The following is a 16526-nucleotide window of genomic DNA, read 5'->3' as shown; positions in this document are numbered from 1 at the left end:
GCCTACTAGCAGATTTTTGTTTGTTTGTTTTTTGTTTTTTTGTTTTTTTTTGTTGCTGTTGTTATTTAGTCTTTATTTCATAATCATAAACTTAACTCTGCAATCCAGCTAGGCATGGAAGGGAACAAGGAAAACATGGAACCCAAAGGGAACTGCAGCGAGAGCACAGATTTTAGGATACTGCGAGCAAATGGGGTGGAGGGGTGCTCTCCTGAGCTACAGAAGGAATGGTCTGGTGGTTAAGATAAAACACAAGTCAAACTTATTAAAGTTGTCCACAGTCAGCAATGGTGATCTTCTTGCTGGTCTTGCCCTTCCTGGACCCAAAGCGCTCCATGGCCTCCACAATATTCATGCCTTCTTTCACCTTGCCAAAGACCACATGCTTGCCATCCAAACACTCAGTCTTGACAGTGCAGATGAAAAACTGGGAACCGTTTGCATTGGGTCCAGCATTTGCCATGGACAAGATGCCGGGACCTGTATGCTTTAGAATGAAGTTCTCATCATCAAATTTCTCCCCATAGATGGACTTGCCACCAGTGCCATTATGGCGTGTGAAGTCACCACCCTGACACATAAACCTGGAATAATTCTGTGAAAGCAGGAACCCTTATAACCAAATCCTTTCTCTCCAGTGCTCAGAGCACAAAAGTTTTCTGCTGTCTTTGGAAACTTGTCTGCAAACAGCTCGAAGGAGACACGGCCCAAGGGCTCGTCGTTGACGGCAATGTCGAAGAACACGGTGGGGTTGATCATGGCTGATACTACAAGGCTCCAGGCGGTGGCGGCAGCATCGGCGTCTGCAAAGCCGGTTTGTTTTTTTTTTAAGAGGAAGTCTTGCTCTGTCACTCAGGCCGGAGTGCAGTGACGTGATCTAGACTCACTGCAACCTCTGCCTCCTGGTTTCAGGCAATTCTCCTGCCTTAGCCTCCCAAGTAGCTGAAATTACCCGCACCTGCCACCATGCCCAGCTAATTTTTGTATTTTTAGTAGAGGCAGGGTTTCACCATGTTGGTCAGGCTGGTCTCAAACTCCTGACCTCAGGTGATCCGCCTGCCTTGGCCTCCCAAAATGCTGGGATTACAGGCATGAACCACCGTGCCAGGCTGCAGTCTTTCAAAAACAATTATGAATTTTTAAATTTCCAAAATTTCTTCTATTAGAAGATTCTTCAAAATTCAAAATTTCTTCTTCTAGAAATAGACTTTCATTCTTTTTTTTTTTTGAGACAGAGTTTCACTCTTTTCACCCAGGCTGGAGTGCAATGGCGCGATCTCGGCTCACCACAACCTCCGCCTCCTGGATTCAGGCAATTCTCCTGCCTCAGCCTCCTGAGTAGCTGGGATTACAGGCACATGCCACCGTGCCCAGCTAAATTTTTGTATTTTTAGTAGAGACGGGGTTTCACTATGTTGACCAGAATGGTCTCGATCTGCTGACCTCGTGATCCACCCACCTCGGCCTCCCAAAGTGCTGGGATTACAGGCTTGAGCCACCGCGCCCAGCCTCATTCTATTTTATTTGCGTAGAAACAGTGAGCTCTTGGCCAGGTGCAGTGGCTTACATCTGCAGTCCTAGCACTTTGGGATGCTGGGGCAGGTGGATCATCTGAGATCTGGAGTTTGAGACCAGCCTGGCCAACACGGCAAAACCCTGTCTCTAATACAAAAATTAGCTGGTTGTGGTGGCACACACCTGTAACCCCAGCTACTCAGGAGGCTGAGGCAGGAGAATTGCTTGAACCTGGGAGGCGGAGGTTGCAGTGAGCCAAGATTATGCCATTGCACTCCAGTCTGTGCTACAGAGCAAGGCTCAGTCTCAAAAAAAAAAAAAAAAAAAAAAAAGGAAGGAAGGAATGGTGAGCTCTGCTACAAGGTGCATTTGGGTTGGTTCCTGGGATGTGAAGATGAAGTAAAGGAACTTTGAGAAAGAGCCTGCAGCAGTGCCCAGTGTGCCACTGGCAGAGGAGACTAGGATCCAAGCCCAGTCTGACCCTCGAGATTCTCAAAGGATTCCAGACTCTTGTGCAAGGGTTCCTGGGTCATCCAGAGCATTTTGGGGCAAGACATAACTAGAACAGACTCAAAAAAGCAAGCTGACCCACTCCTGACACATTCACTATGTGCATATCTCTAAAGGGACAGGCCTGACCAAACAAGATGGAACTGCCTTTCCCAAGACATTAGTGGTTAGTGGCAGCGCTGATGGCAGGAGATCCTGTTTCAATCTGGTCTTTGGTTCAACTGGGAAAACAAATCCAAATCTCCTTGTAGGCAGAACTTCAGATGGGCCAACAGAACTCCCTGGAGGTATGAGACCTGAGGCCTGAAGCCTGAAGGGACCAGCAGGTAACTGGGCACCACAGCCTGAGGCCAACCAGCTCCAAGCAGGAGCATCCTGCTTCCTCAGAGGGTTTGTTTGCTTGTGGAAAGTGAAGGCTGGCAGTCATATTCCTTCAAGATCTTCCGAAAATGGAGGCAAGGGTGATCCTGATGAAGCCCCCTTGTTTGGTGGCCAATTCCAGCTCTAACTGGACTGGCAAGCCAAAAATGACCACTCTCTTTCCTGTGGTTCAAAATTCCCAGTCTCCTCTACTGGAGACACAGCCTGACTCCAAGAGTGAGGCAGGCAGTGACAGATAAGTTACAGCGTGATGCCTACTTCATAAAGCACAAAAGACCGTGTGGTTTAGATGGCAGGTCATGGGAATGGTGAAGGGGATGGTGAAGTCGCAGTCACAGCGTAAGGGGAAGGTGACTGAGGGGCTGAAGCAGCTCGTACAGGAGAAAGGACTTGGAGGAGGCAGAGCGGAGAATGGAGCCTGAGAGCTACCCAGGGGTGGGAAGAGGGTAGCCAGAGTCCCGTCGGGCGGCCTGGGTTGGTTGTGCTGGGCAGGTTCTCAGCGGTGGTATAAAGTCTGGCGACACTGGCCTGGTTTCCCGACTGGACTTCACCTTGAGGGGTGGGGGTGGCTTCTGCCCCACCCCTCACCCCCCTGTCCAGTCCATGGCGCCAGGGCACGGTTTGTGATAGATTCAGGGAAACTTTTGGTGCTAGATATGGGAGGTAACCGATGGCGGCTACCAGGTTAAGGCCAGCACTATAAGGGATTCCTTCCCCCAGCAGGGCTGGTTGTCCTCACTTCCGGGTGCCTGCAGATGGGCGGGCTGGGGTCGGAGATCGGCGGCCAGAAGCCAGATTTTCTTGGCCCCAGCTCGTCCACCACCAGCGGCTGCCAAACGACCGTTGGAAAAGGTCTGGCGGCGGCCGGGAAACCGCAGCGAACTCTCTGCCAAACCCTAAATCCCGCCCCTCTCGTTCCGGCGGCGACTCCGTGGCGACGCTGTCCGAAGTGCGGCTGCGCAAGGGTGACGGCGCGCGGGCGAGGGAGGGGGTGTTTTGGTTCTAGCCGCTTGCCGTCCTTCCAGGCTCTGCCGTCGGAAAGCCTGTCGTTCTCGTTTCCCCTTCCCTTTCCCTGCCCCAATCCCTCTCTCTTTCCCTTCTTTCTGCCCTTTTTCTGCTGCCACTCCGGGTCCGGGCCATTTTCCGGGCCGGTTGCACTAAGGTGCGCGGCCCCGGGGCCCAGTATATGACCCGCCGTCCTGCTACCCCTCGCTTCCCCCGCCCCATGTGGCTACGGGGCCGCGGCGGCGCTGTCCACTATGGCCCGGAAAGCAGTTAGCAGGAAGCGGAAAGCGCCCGCCTCGCCGGGAGCTGGGAGCGACGCTCAGGACCCGCAGGTGAGGGCTGAGATGCCGGGACCTGGGTGATGAGGCCGAGGCACCAAGAGAGACTTAGGGTCCGCAGATCCGGCGAAAGGAATCGGGGTTCAAGGTCTGTAGTCAGAGGCAAAACAGGAATGGGGCCAGGCCCTATAGAGTCAGGGCTGGACCCTCGGGAATTAACTGGAGGGTATATAGGCCAGGGCGGTGAGGAGCCAAAGGGGAACTCAGCAATGGGACATAATCCGCGATAAGACTGCAGCCATGGAGAGGGCTTGAAAAGAAGCCAGAATTTTGGCTTTGGAGGAGGGAGAAACTGAAGTTAAGGGAATCTGAAACAAAACCAGCCTCCTTGGAGATATCAGGAGGGGGAGTGAACTCTACCTTCCATGGGCCTTAGGAAGCTGGGATGATTACGTCCCTCCTCGAGGAAGGAAGGAGTCTCCCCATATGTATACCCAACCCTGAGCTGGGCCTTTTGGCATTTGGACCCCAAAAGAAACAACAGTTTCCAGGTAATCGTCTATCTATACTGCCCCCTTTGGAGAGGAAGGACTTCTTGGACCTAGATGTGGCCTCTGATATTCCGGGGCCTACTATCCCGTTGGTGGTTGAGTTTTCGAATTCTGCAATTGCCTGGAGTGCGGGCATGATGACAGAGGAACGGCCATTCATTGTGCATCCCTAGAAGACCTGGCTCCTTGGACTGTATCTTCCGTGCTCCACTGGGAGTACAAACTGAGAGGGAGAAAGGGGATGGGTAGAGATACAGCCCAGGTCGATATGGGAAACACTCGATCTCTCATTTCCTTCAATCCTTCACTCCTAAAAGGTCTAGTAAACCTTTTAGCCTGTTCTCTTCTGCATTCATTCCCTTGACTTTCAGCCCTTGTAATTCGCATAGGTAAGTTTGACTGTGAGCAACATCTTTTCAATGTTGGAAGAGTTAAGCGACTTACTGGTTTGAGATTCTTGTTCTCTTGTAAGTCCTACAGTGTGAGTAGTTGGTGATTTCTGTATACAGTAGGATCCATTCTAAACAAGAGTAGCCAAAGCCCTGATTTCTAATATTGCTTTCCACAGTTTGGCTGGGATCACTCGCTTCACAAAAGGAAAAGACTTCCTCCTGTGAAGAGATCCTTGGTATACTACCTGAAGAACCGGGAAATCAGGATGCAGAATGAAACCAGCTACTCTCGAGTGTTGCATGGTTATGCAGCACAGCAACTTCCCGGTCTCCTGAAGGAGAGAGAGTTTCAACTTGGGACCCTTAATAAAGTGTTTGCATCTCAGTGGTTGAATCATAGGCAAGTGGTGTGTGGCACAAAATGCAACACGGTAAGTGTCTGGGGGGCTGTGAACTCTCCCCTAGGTCCTGGATATATTGCTCTACTGGTTCTAGAACCTCTTGCTCCTACTTTTCCCATCTGTTTCTTTTGGGAGGGACTTGCCTTACTCTCCTTTCCATTCCTTCCCGTTGATGACTTTTTCCTCTCTTCTTGTGCTTCTTTTTTCATGCCTACATTTCTTTTCTGATAAGTCTTCAAAGGACTATATTTCTTTAGGCCCTTGCTCTCTGGATGTGCTGCTTCTAGAGGATTGCTTTTGTTTGTTTTATGCTGGTTTTTAAATCATAGGCCTCAATGGAAAGAGTCAAGAAATAATGATGCGGCTGGGGGAGATGGCTCACACCTGTAATCCCAGCACTTTGGGAGGCCAAGGTGGGTGGATCACGAGTTCAGGAGATCGAGACCATCTTGGCCAACATGGTGAAACCCCATCTCAAAAAAAAATAAAATAAAATAAAGAAAGAAATAATAATGCTCAGAGCATCATTCAGGATACGTAATAGTGAAAAAACAGCCTAAGGACATATGTGAAAGTATTTAAAATAGCACACCTTGCCTGCTTTTTAGTGAATAGAATCTAAAAATGTATAAACAAACATGAGAAATACATGGACTGTTTCCTATAAGTAAGGCAGGGAATGTGTGTCTGGCAGTATATTTCAGTGTATAAGCATTTTCTTTTTGGAAAGTAGCCTTTTTAAGAGTGACAAGAAAGACAGGTATAAATGTGTGAAGGGAAAAATTTCTTAGTAAGCTTTGTAACCAGCCCAATTATAGGCCGGGATAAAATAAGTCAGATAGAGAAAACAATTGGAACAGAGTTCACAAATAGCATGATGTCAGAGGAATGGCAAATGAAAAAAGGCAGGGCCTAGGGCCTATGGGTGGGAAATGATTATGCCCAGCCCTCCTTCATTTTCACCTCACCCTGTGCAAATAGACAAGTAATGCCATATGTGTGAGTAAATTGACCCTGGACTGAAACACATTTTAGATCATTAAAGGAGAGAAGATTGCTCTAGGTCAAAAAAAGTCTTAAGTACTGGGAGAAGTGTCTGTTTATAAAGGGCATAGGCAAAAATTTAAACAGTTTTAAGGAAGGAAATAATACCATGCTGGTTGGTCTGTTTATAAAGGACATACGCAAAAATTTAAACAATTTTGAGGAAGGAAATAATACCATGGTGGTTGGGGCCAAGCTTTCATTTCCTCTTCTGTCGAGAGTGGCTTGTCTTACACAGAAGCCTTTCAAAACTAAGTGGTGGCAACAGGCCTCCACAAAACTTCCTTTTCTTGGTCTCTCCAGCTGCCCACTCATGGTTGAGAACTGTTATCCTCGTCACTTGGAATAGAAAGAGTTTCCTGCTTGGAAGAGTTCATTCCACTCCCCGCACATGCATCATACTGTTTAGCCCTGCAAATATTACTGAATTGTAAACTGAATTAATCATCATGGTCTCTTGCTTCTTGAATTTATTGAAGGCAAGCACGATACATAATAATTTAACCTACTTTTAATTCCTACCTCTTTCTGTCTTCCTACATCCTCATAACCTAGTGATTGGGGCAAGGGGAGCTGTTTTCATTTTAGAGTTAGCATTTATTTGTTTTTGTTTAGCTTCCAGAACCAAAGCAGGGAACTAGGAGCTATGCTCTTCTCTTGAGCTTTGTGACATTGGGCAAATGATTACTTTCTTTGTGCTTTTGTTTTTGCATCTGCAAAATGGGAGTGATAATACCTGGTGCTGAGAAGGTGTCTGCATGCATTTGGGAAATACTCTAAGTTAGCAATATTTTACTTATTTAGAAGTACTAGCAGCAGTAAAAATGATTCTATAACCTTTTCCCATGATTTGAAGAGAGGAAATTATTTAAATAATTGGAACTGTCTTTGGATAATGTGTGAAGATTTCAGAGGTAGGAGAGATTATGTGGTATTCTCAATAGTAAAGTTTTGATGTAGAATGTCCCTTTGTTGTGGGCTAACAATCTAACTAGGAGCAGTCATTCAATCCCCAAATTTCTTGGCCCCACTGAGCACAGCAATAACAGCAAGGATAGCCAACTGTTGTTTTTTATCATTAATAACAATACAGTCGTTAAAGAAGTAGAGGTGGTATAACCTTAATTAGAACATGGGTCTGGCAGCTGGGATGGGTAAGGTATATTTTTGTGGTTTAGACTTATGCAAATTCAGATTGCCTGCAGAGCCAGACAGAAAAGCTAAGTGAAAGGAAGTTTGTTAGGCACAAGACAATAAGGAGTAGTAGGGGCTACAAAGAACTACAGAAGGAATTCCTGACTTCAGCCACTGATGCCACATAGGAATTTGGGCCTAATGTTAAAAAGATTTTCTTGGTTGGGTGCAGTGACTCACACCTGTAATCCCAGCACCTTGGGAGGCTCAGGCGGGTGGATCACAAGGTCAGGAGTTTGAGACTGGCCTGGCCAATATGGTGAAACCTCGTCTCCACTAAAAATACAAAAATTAGCTGGGTGTGGTGGTGGTTGCCTGTAGTCCCAGTTACTTAGGAGACTGAGGCAGGAGAATTGCTTGAACCTGGGAGGTGGAGGTTGTAGTAAGCCAGGATTGCACCACTGCACTCTAGCCTGGGTGACAGAACGAGACTCCATCTCAAAAAAAAAAAATTCTTTCACCGGGCGTGGTGGCTCACGCCTGTAATCCCAGCACTTTGGGAAGCCAAGGCAGGCAGATCAGCTGAGGTCAGGAGTTCGAGACCAGTCTGGCCAACACGATGAAACCCCGTCTCTACAAAAGTACAAAAAAATTAGCCGGGCATGATGGCGGGTGCCTGTAATCCCAACTACTCAGGAGGCTGGGGCAGAAGAATCACTTGAACCTGGGAAGTGGAGGTTGCAGTGAGCCGAGATTGTGCCATTGCAGCACTCCAGCCTGGGCGAGAGAGCGAGACTCGGTTGCAAAAAAAATAAATAAATAAAATTTTCTTTCTCTTTTTTAAAGAGAAGCTGGCAATCAGGATTTTTTTTTTCTTAGTATTTCTTTTTTTTTGTACTTTGGGCTCTGGGGTACATGTACACATCCTGCATCCTGCAGGATTGTTGCCCAAAATCAGAATTTTTATGAGGCAAGTATTAACAATTTATGAGGAATATTTAAAATCTAGTATGACAGGAGCTTTAGGTGTCTAGAAGAAAACTGTACGATTTGCAACTCACAGTTGTGAGATTTGTTTGCAAAGGTTGATTAGGATAAAATTGTGGAAACCCTTGAATGCCAAGCTAAGCTTTTATTCTGTGAACCATAGGGAGATAGTGTCCCAAGGATTTTTTAACAGGAAGTGATGTGGTTGAAGCAATCCTTCAGGGAGAGCAATTTCAGGAGGCTATGCCATGGTATATATGAGAGATAATGAGGGGCTAAACCAGAACAGTGACAGAGGGCTAGGAGCAGACAGAGAAAAGATGTCTTAGAGCTAGAACCTATAAAGGAAAAAGCCAAAATTAATAGTTCAAGCGCAGTGGCTCATGCCTGTAATCTCAGCACTTTGGGAGGCCGAGGTGGGTGGATCATGAGGTCAGGAGTTCGAGACCAGCCTGGCTAACATGGTGAAACTCCATCTCTACTAAAAATATAAAAATTAGCCAGGTGTGGTGGCGCGCGCCTGTAATCCCAGCTACTTGGGAGGCTGAGGCAAGAGAATCTCTTGAACCCAGGAGGCAGAGGTTGCAGTGAGCCAAGATCACACCATTGCCCTCCAGCCTGGGCAACAGAGCAAGACTCTGTTTCAAAAACAAAACAAAATTGATACTAATGTCTTGAACCTGTGTAACTGGAAAGATGGCAGAGTGAATGTTAAGGTACAGATTTGGGTTTTGTCCTTTTCATCAATTAGTTGAAGCTTGGCAGAGAGTAAGGATTGAAATTAGTCATTTGGCAGGCGTTTATATAGAAGGAATTATTAACATTGTTACATTACCATGGGGAGAGTAGAGAAGGCATTCCTGGTTTGAGTTGTATAAACTTTACCTAAAATTGCAAAGATTTGATTATATGTGTACTTTCTGGTTAAGATTGTTGGGCGGTAGTGTGGGAAGTACTTCTTAGTTTTTGTCCTTAGATTTTCAAAGACAGTGCTATGAGCCAAAAATGGTTAAGAACCACTGATATTGACAAATAAGCTAAGGACAGAACCTTGGAAAATGTACATTTACAGGGTAAGAAAAACTGCTTGCTGTGGAGGAGCAGGGAACTCAGGAAAACCAGGAGACTACAGAAAAGAATTCAAGAAAGGAGGACTCTTGAACGGGGTGAGGGTGGGATGTGAGTTGAGAAGGATGGTGATAGGCAGAGTGATGATGTACCCAGTTTGAGGTATTTAATTTTAGACATGAACTCTTACTTCCCACTGTCAATACTTTTCCGTTGTCAACACTCTACAGCCAAAGACTGCCAGGGACCCACCTGTAGCAGAAGAAGTCAGATACAGCTGTTTGTTGTACCTAGGAGAACCTATACTATAGGGGATCGAGGGTCCTCTCAGTAAGAATTCTGGAAAGGAGTTACAACACTGAGGCTTGTTGCACGTGATTTGGGGGAAGGCTTAAGGTTATAGCACTTTGCTCCAGATGGATACTGTCATGACAGAGGCGAATTCTATGTTTGGGATATTAATCTTATCTAGGAGGAGGTTAAAGCTGTAATTGATAAAAATGAAGCAATCATTTATATTAGCCAGGTTAAAGGGATGTTTGATCTTTTTGTGGTTTAGGCAGTGTTCTTGTTTTGGTCTGTGTTTAGATATGATTATAGAGTGGTCTTGTTTTGTCTTTATCACAGTTACAGAGTGGCCTTATCTGATGTTGATATTCTCTGAAATTATTTATTTACACTGGGATATCAAGGCCTACTTAAGAGTATCAGGCTAACCCTGGTTGTCCCAGGGTTGCTTCGTTCTTTTTTTTTTGGACAGTCTCACTGTGTCACCCAGGCTGGAGTGCATTGGCACATTCTTGGCTCACTGTAACCTCTGTCTCCCAGGTTCAAGCAGTTATTGTGCCTCAGCCTCCCGAGTTGCATGGTGGTGTGTGCCACCATGCCTGACTAATTTTTATATTTTTAGTAGAGATGGGGTTTCACCATGCTGGCCAGGGTGGTCTCAAACTCCTGACCTCATCTAATCTGCCCACCTCAGCCTCCCAAAGTGCTGGGATTACAGACGTGAGCCACTTTGTTCTTTTCCAAGACAGGGTTTTGCAGGGTAGAGTACAGTGGTGCAATCATGGCTCACTGCAGCTTCAAATTCCCAGGCTCAAGGGATCTTCCTGCCCCAGGATCCTGAGTAGCTGGGACTATACCACATGCCATCATACCTGGCAATTTTTTTTGTTTGTTTGAGACAGAGTTTCCTTTTTGTTGCCCAGGCTGGAGTGCAGTCGTGCCATCTCAACTCACTGAAACTTCCACCTCCCAGGTTCAAACGAGTCTCCTGCTTCAGCCTCCCTAGTAGCTGGGATTATAGGCGTCCACTATGACGCCTAGTTAATTTTTTGTAAAGACAGGGTTTCACCATGTTGGCCAGGCAGGTCTGGAAAGCCTCACCTCAGGTGATCCACCCACCTCGGCCTCTCAAAGTGCTGGGATTATAGGCATGAGCCACTGTGTCTGGCCTCTACCTGTCTATTTAAACAAATTTTTTATTTTATTTTATAGAGACAGGGTCTTGTTTTGTTTCCCAGGCTGGTTTCAAACTTTTGGGCTCAAGTGATTCTCCTACCTTGACATCCTATAGTGCTGGGATTACAGGCATGAGCCACTGAGGCTGACCAGGATTGCTTTGTTGTGTGTGTGCGACGGAGTCTTGCTCTGTCACCCAGGCTGGAGTGCACTGGTGCGATCTTGGCTCACTGCAACTTCTGCCTTGCGGGTTCCAGTGATTCTTCTGCCTCAGCCTCCCAAGTAGCTGGGAGTACAGGCGTGCACCACCATGCCTGGCTAATTTTTTTTTCTTTTTTGTTGAGACAGAGTTTCACTCTGTCGCCCCAGCTGGAGTGCAGTGGCGTGATCTTGACTCACTGCAACCTCCGCCTCTCGGGTTCAAGCAATTCTCCCGCCTCAGCGTCCCAAGTAGCGGGGACTACAGGCGCACCCCACCACGCCCGGCTAATTTCTTTTTTATTTAGCAGAGACGGGGTTTCACCATGTTGCCCAGGCTGGTCTCGAACTCCTGAGCTCAGGCAATCTGCCTGCCTTGGCCTCCCAAAGTGCTAGGATTACAGGTGTGAACCACTGCGCCTGGCCTAATTTTTGTACTTTTTTGGTAGAGATGGGGTTTCATCATACTAGCCAGGCTGGTCTAAAACTCCTGGCCCCATGATCTGCCCACCTTGGCCTCTCAAAGTGCTGGGATTGCTTTTTTCTTTTTCACTATCTCCCAAAGCAGTGGGTAGAGATACACTGCTGACTTCATAGATGGACTTTGTGGATCATAATGAAGCAGAAAAATGAGTTTTTGGATGCTGTTAATATTGGCCAGATGAGAAGGAGAACTTTGAGGCAGTGTAATTTCAGAGCTGGGGTAGAGTGGTAGGCACCAGGGTTGAGAAAATAGCTGTAAGGTTATGTCTGAGTTTACATGCTCAGATTCCTGAAATCATAGGGAATATGAAAGTCAGTTTGAGACACAAGGAAGCAAAATTATTAAGTATGGGTTTGCCCTGGACAGATTTTTATTCAGTTCGCTTTGTCTACTATTTTATTTTCCCAAAGGGATACAACCTTTCAGAAAATGCTTTAGGGGACTGGGCATGGTGACTCACTCCTGTAATCCCTGCACTTTGGGAGGCTGAGGCAGGCAGATTACTTGAGGCCAGGAGTTCGAAACCAGCCTGGTCAGCATAGCAAAAATCTGACTCTACTAAAAATAAAAAAATAAAATAAAAATTAGCCTGGCGTGGCGGTGCACACCTATGTTCCCAGCCACTCGGAAAGCTGAAGCCCAAGAATCATTTGAACCTGGAAGGCAGAAGTTGCAGTAAGCCAAGATCGTGCCACTGCACCCCAGCCTGTGCAACAGGGTGATACTCCATCTCAGAAAAAATAAAGAAAAAAATGTTCTAGGCTGGCACGGTGGCTTATGCCTGTAAACCCTAGCACTTTGGGAGGATGAGATGACTGGATTGCTTGAGCCTAGGAGTTTAAGACCAGCCTGGGCAACATAGTGAAACCCTGTCTCTTCCAAAAATACAAAAATTAGCCAGGCATGGTGGTACACACTTACAGTCCCAGCTGCTTGGGAGGCTGAGGTCAGAGGATCAACTGAGCCTGGGAATTTGATGCTACAGTGAGCCATGATCATGCCACTGCACTCCAGCCTGGGCAAAATAGACCCTGTCTCTCTCTCTTTTTTTTTGGGCAAAATAGACCCTGTCTCTCTTTTTTTTTTTTTTTTTTTTTGAGACGGAGTCTCACTCTGCCACCCAGACTGGAGTGCAGTGGCACAATCTTGGCTCACTGCAACCTCCACCTCCTGGGTTTAAGCAGTTCTCTGCTTCAGCCTTCTGAATAGCTGGGATTCCAGGTGCGTGCCATAACACTTGGGTAATTTTTGTATTTTTAGTAGAGATCGGGTTTTACCATCTTGGCCAGTCTGGTTTTGAACTCCTGATGTTATGATCCACCCGCCTTGGCCTCCCAAAAAGTGCTGGGATTACAGGCTTAAGCCACTGTACCTGGCAAACTCTGTCTCTTAAAAAAGAAATTTACATTTATAGCAACAAATTTGATTAAGTCATTTTTGTTATATATTTGGGTTCAGAGATTTGTGAGTTGAGTCAGCCCTATCTTGTTAGCTTTGTGCCCTTTGACAAGCCAGATGTCTTCTCCAAGGCCTTTTTTCTCTCACTTTTAGAATGGAGAGAGTAGTTTATATGGATAGAAGGAAGTCAGAAAAAAACAAAACGGAGAGAGTAGTACCTGCCCAGCAGAGTCATGAAGAAGATTAAATTAAATAAGATGTCGATTAGCACAGTGCCTGGAAAAATAAGTGCTTAGTAAGTTGTTGATATAATTAACAGTAGTGGTTGCTGGAGGAGGAAGAGGTGATGGTGGTTTGATGGCTCTAGGCTTTTGATATATTTCTGGCCAAATTCACTATTTTAGAAGTGAGCTTTCTCTGTCCTGTAAATGTCTGCTTTCTGTATGCCAGGCACATTTCAGATACCTTAAACATTTAAAAATAATTCATGGGCCAGGCGTGGTGGCTCATGTTTATAATCCCAGCACTTTGGGAGACTGAGGAGGGCAGATCACGAGGTCAGGAGTCCGAGACCAGCCTGGCCAACATGGTGAAACCCCATCTCTAAAAATACAAAAATTAGCTCTTCATGGTGGCAGGCGGGCACCTGTGATCCTAGCTACTCTAGAGGCTGAGGCAGGAGAATCTCTTGAACCTGGGAGGTGGAGATTGCAGTGAGCTGAGACTGTGCTATTGCATTCTAGCCTGAAGTAGTACCCAGTTCTCATAAGGCTTTAGTAGAACAGCCACATACATACATACATTGCCACCAAAACTTAAAAAAAAAATTTTTTTTTGTAAGTAAGGACAGGGTTTCACCATATTGGCGAGGCTGGTCTCAAACCCCAGACCTTGTGATCTGCCTGCCTCAGCCTCCCAAAGTGCTAGGATTACAGGTGTTAGCCACTGTGCCTGGCCAAAAAAAAATGTTTTTTAATTCAATTTGAGACCAAATTTTGCTCTGTCACAGGCTGGAGTGCAGTGTCACAATCTCAGGTCACTGCAATCTCAGCCTCCAGAGCTCAAGCAGTCCTCCTACTTCTGCCTCCCAAGTAGCTGGAACCACAACCAAAATTTAAAAAAATACTTCAAGGCCGGGTGCGGTGGCTCACACCTTTAATCCCAGCACTTTGGGAGGCCGAGGCGGGTGGATCACAAGGTCAAGAGATCGAGACCATCCTGGTCAACAAGGTGAAACCCCGTCTCTACTAAAAATACAAAAATTAGCTAGGCATGGTGGTGTGCGCCTGTAGTCCCAGCTATTCGGGAGGCTGAGGCAGGAGAATTGCTTGAACCCAGAAGGCAGAGGTTGTGGTGAGCCGAGATCGTGCCATTACACTCCAGTCTGGGTAACAACAGTGAGACTCTGTCTCAAAAAAAAAAAAAAAAACAACTGCAAAAGTACACATTGACCAGGCGTAGTGGCTTATGACTGTAATCTAGCACTTTGGGAAGCTGAGGCAGGAAGATCATTTGAGCCCAGAGGTTCAAGACCAGCCTGGACAATGTAGTGAGACCCCCATCTCTACAAAAAAATTTAAGAATTAGCTGAGTATGGTGGCTCATGCCTGTGGTCTCATCTACTTAGGAGGCTGAAGTGGGGGATGGCTTGAGTCTGCGAGTCGAGGCTGCAGTGAAATGGGATTACACCACTGCACTCTAGCCTGGGTGACAGAGCACGACCCTGTCTCAAAAAAAAGTACATAGTATTTGTTGAAAGAAGAGCCTAAAAATGGTATACCTTTTTACCTAAGATATTAACACCTGAGAATTTATACCAAGGAAAAGTCTTTTAACACGATAATCATCAGAAGCTGCTTAATCTAAATACTAACAATCGAATACTTAAGTAAATTGTGATAAATCAAATCTGTATAGTATTATGTAGGCATTAACATAATTATGGAGACAAATGTGCAAAGCATTCAAAATATTTAATGAAATGAGATACAAAATCCTGTCTGCTGATAGTAGCTGTGCACAATTATAATATATGTGATCAAAGACTAAACAGGAATCTATCTGCAAATGAAAAACATTTTAAGAGAGGATTCTGAGTGATCTTTCTTGCATTTTAAATTTCTATGTTGTTAATAAAGTATTGTTTGTACAGTAAACCCTCATCTTTTAAAATTGTTGTTTCAGCTAGATGAACCTTGCATTTTCTTTTCTTTTTTTTTTTTTTGAGACAAAGTCTTGCTCCGTCGCCAGGCTGGAGTGCAGTGGCGCAATCTCGGCTCACTGCAACCTCCGCTTCCTGGGTTCCAGCAATTCTTCTGCCTCAGCCTCCCAAGTAGCTGGGACCACAGGTGTGTGCCACCACGCTTGGCTGATTTTTGTATTTTTAGTAGAGACGGGGTTCCACCATGGCCAGGATGGTCTCAGTCTCTTGACCTTGTGATCAGCCTGCCTCTCGGCCTCCCAAAGTGCTGGGATTACAGGCATAAGCCACCACACCCGGCCGAATCTTGCGTTTTCTTATCCTAAAAAGATGATGAGAAGAACTGAAGTAGGGGCTCAAAAATACAGTGGTAGAATATGCAACAAAAGGTGTTGCTCCTTTCAGTCACACAGTGAGTTTTTTGGGGCTCAAAATAGCCCCTGGAGAGGGGAGAGGGCTCTTGGTTCTCAGTGGCCAAATACACAACCATGTGGTCCTTAAATCTTTTTTTTTTTTTTTTTCCAAACCACCCACCCCTCCTGGTCCTCAAGTCTTAATGCTGTTACGCTCAGGAAGTAAGTTGTGAGAGAAGAGAGATTATATTATCTTTTTTTTTGAGACTGGGTTTCACTCTGTCACCCAGGGCTGGAGTACAGTGGCACAATATTGGTCCACTGCAACTTCCACCTCGCAGGTTCAAGCAATTCTAGTGTCTCAGCCTCCCAGGTGGCTGGAATTATGGGCATGTAGCCAAACCCAGATAATTTTTATGTTTTTAGTAGAGTCAGGGTTTTGCCATGTTGGCCAGCCTGGTTTCGAACTCCTGACCTCAGGTGATCTGCCTCTGCCTCCCAAAGTGGAATTACACAATTGAGAACCACACCCGGCCATATTATCATTATTTAGCACTATTATTATTAAGAGTTTATAATCGGCCGGGCGCGGTGGCTCACACCTATAATCCCAGCACTTTGGGAGGCCAAGGCAGGTGGATCACGAGGTCAAGAGATCGAGACCATCCTGGTCAACAAGGTGAAACCCTGTCTCTACTAAAAATACTGAAAATTAGCTGGGCACGGTGGTATGCGCCGGTAATCCCAGCTACTCGGGACGCTGAGGCAGGAGAATTGCTTGAACCCAGAAAGCAGACGTTGTGGTGAGCCAAGATCGTGCCATTGCACTCCAGTCTGGATAACAACAGCGAAACTCCATCTCAAAAAAAAAAGAGTTTATAATCTATTCATATACCAGATATGTAATTACAATCTCTGCTCTCCAGTAGTTTGCAAGTTAGGGATAAAGCTCCCATTAATTCTGAGTAGAAGGCCTTATACCTGGAAATGTCACCACGGAACAAAAAGCCGAAAGTATCCTGTGTAGAGATTTTCTCCTGGATAACTTATATATTAATATTAGCATCCTTGGATATATAGAAATCAATTTCAAGCCAGTCACAGTGGCTCACGTAATCCCAGGACTTTGAGAGGCCAAGGTGGGTGGATCACTTGAGGCCAGG

The 16526-nt window shown here is 46.0% G+C and overlaps 1 protein-coding gene and 1 pseudogene across 6 annotated transcripts in view; one reads left to right on the top strand and one right to left on the bottom strand.

Annotated features, from left to right (window-relative positions):
- Positions 1–13: 13 nt before the first annotated feature.
- LOC144582367 (peptidyl-prolyl cis-trans isomerase A pseudogene) lies at positions 14–891 on the bottom strand (annotated as a pseudogene). Its single transcript, XR_013534951.1, has one exon. The product of XR_013534951.1 is annotated as a peptidyl-prolyl cis-trans isomerase A pseudogene (transcript).
- A 1802-nt stretch (positions 892–2693) lies between these two features.
- Positions 2694–16526, top strand: part of DCAF12 (DDB1 and CUL4 associated factor 12) — a 47734-nt gene continuing 33901 nt past the window's right edge. For 4 of the 5 annotated variants that reach the window (XM_035308176.3, XM_054257149.2, XM_078370811.1 and 1 more), the window contains exons 1-2: positions 3425–3743; positions 4809–5063. In XM_035308176.3, the coding sequence (XP_035164067.1) occupies positions 3666–3743; positions 4809–5063 (333 nt within the window). In that variant the 5' untranslated portion in view covers positions 3425–3665. Of the gene's footprint in view, positions 2842–3424; positions 3744–4808; positions 5064–16526 lie in introns of those variants that run through there. The other variant, XM_078370810.1, reaches the window with a different exon arrangement.

This window comes from Callithrix jacchus, chromosome 1, assembly GCF_049354715.1.
Source record: "Callithrix jacchus isolate 240 chromosome 1, calJac240_pri, whole genome shotgun sequence".
NCBI lineage: Eukaryota > Metazoa > Chordata > Mammalia > Primates > Cebidae > Callithrix > Callithrix jacchus.
The sequence above is the reverse complement of the archived record's forward strand: the minus strand, read 5'-3'. Positions and strand labels throughout refer to the sequence as shown.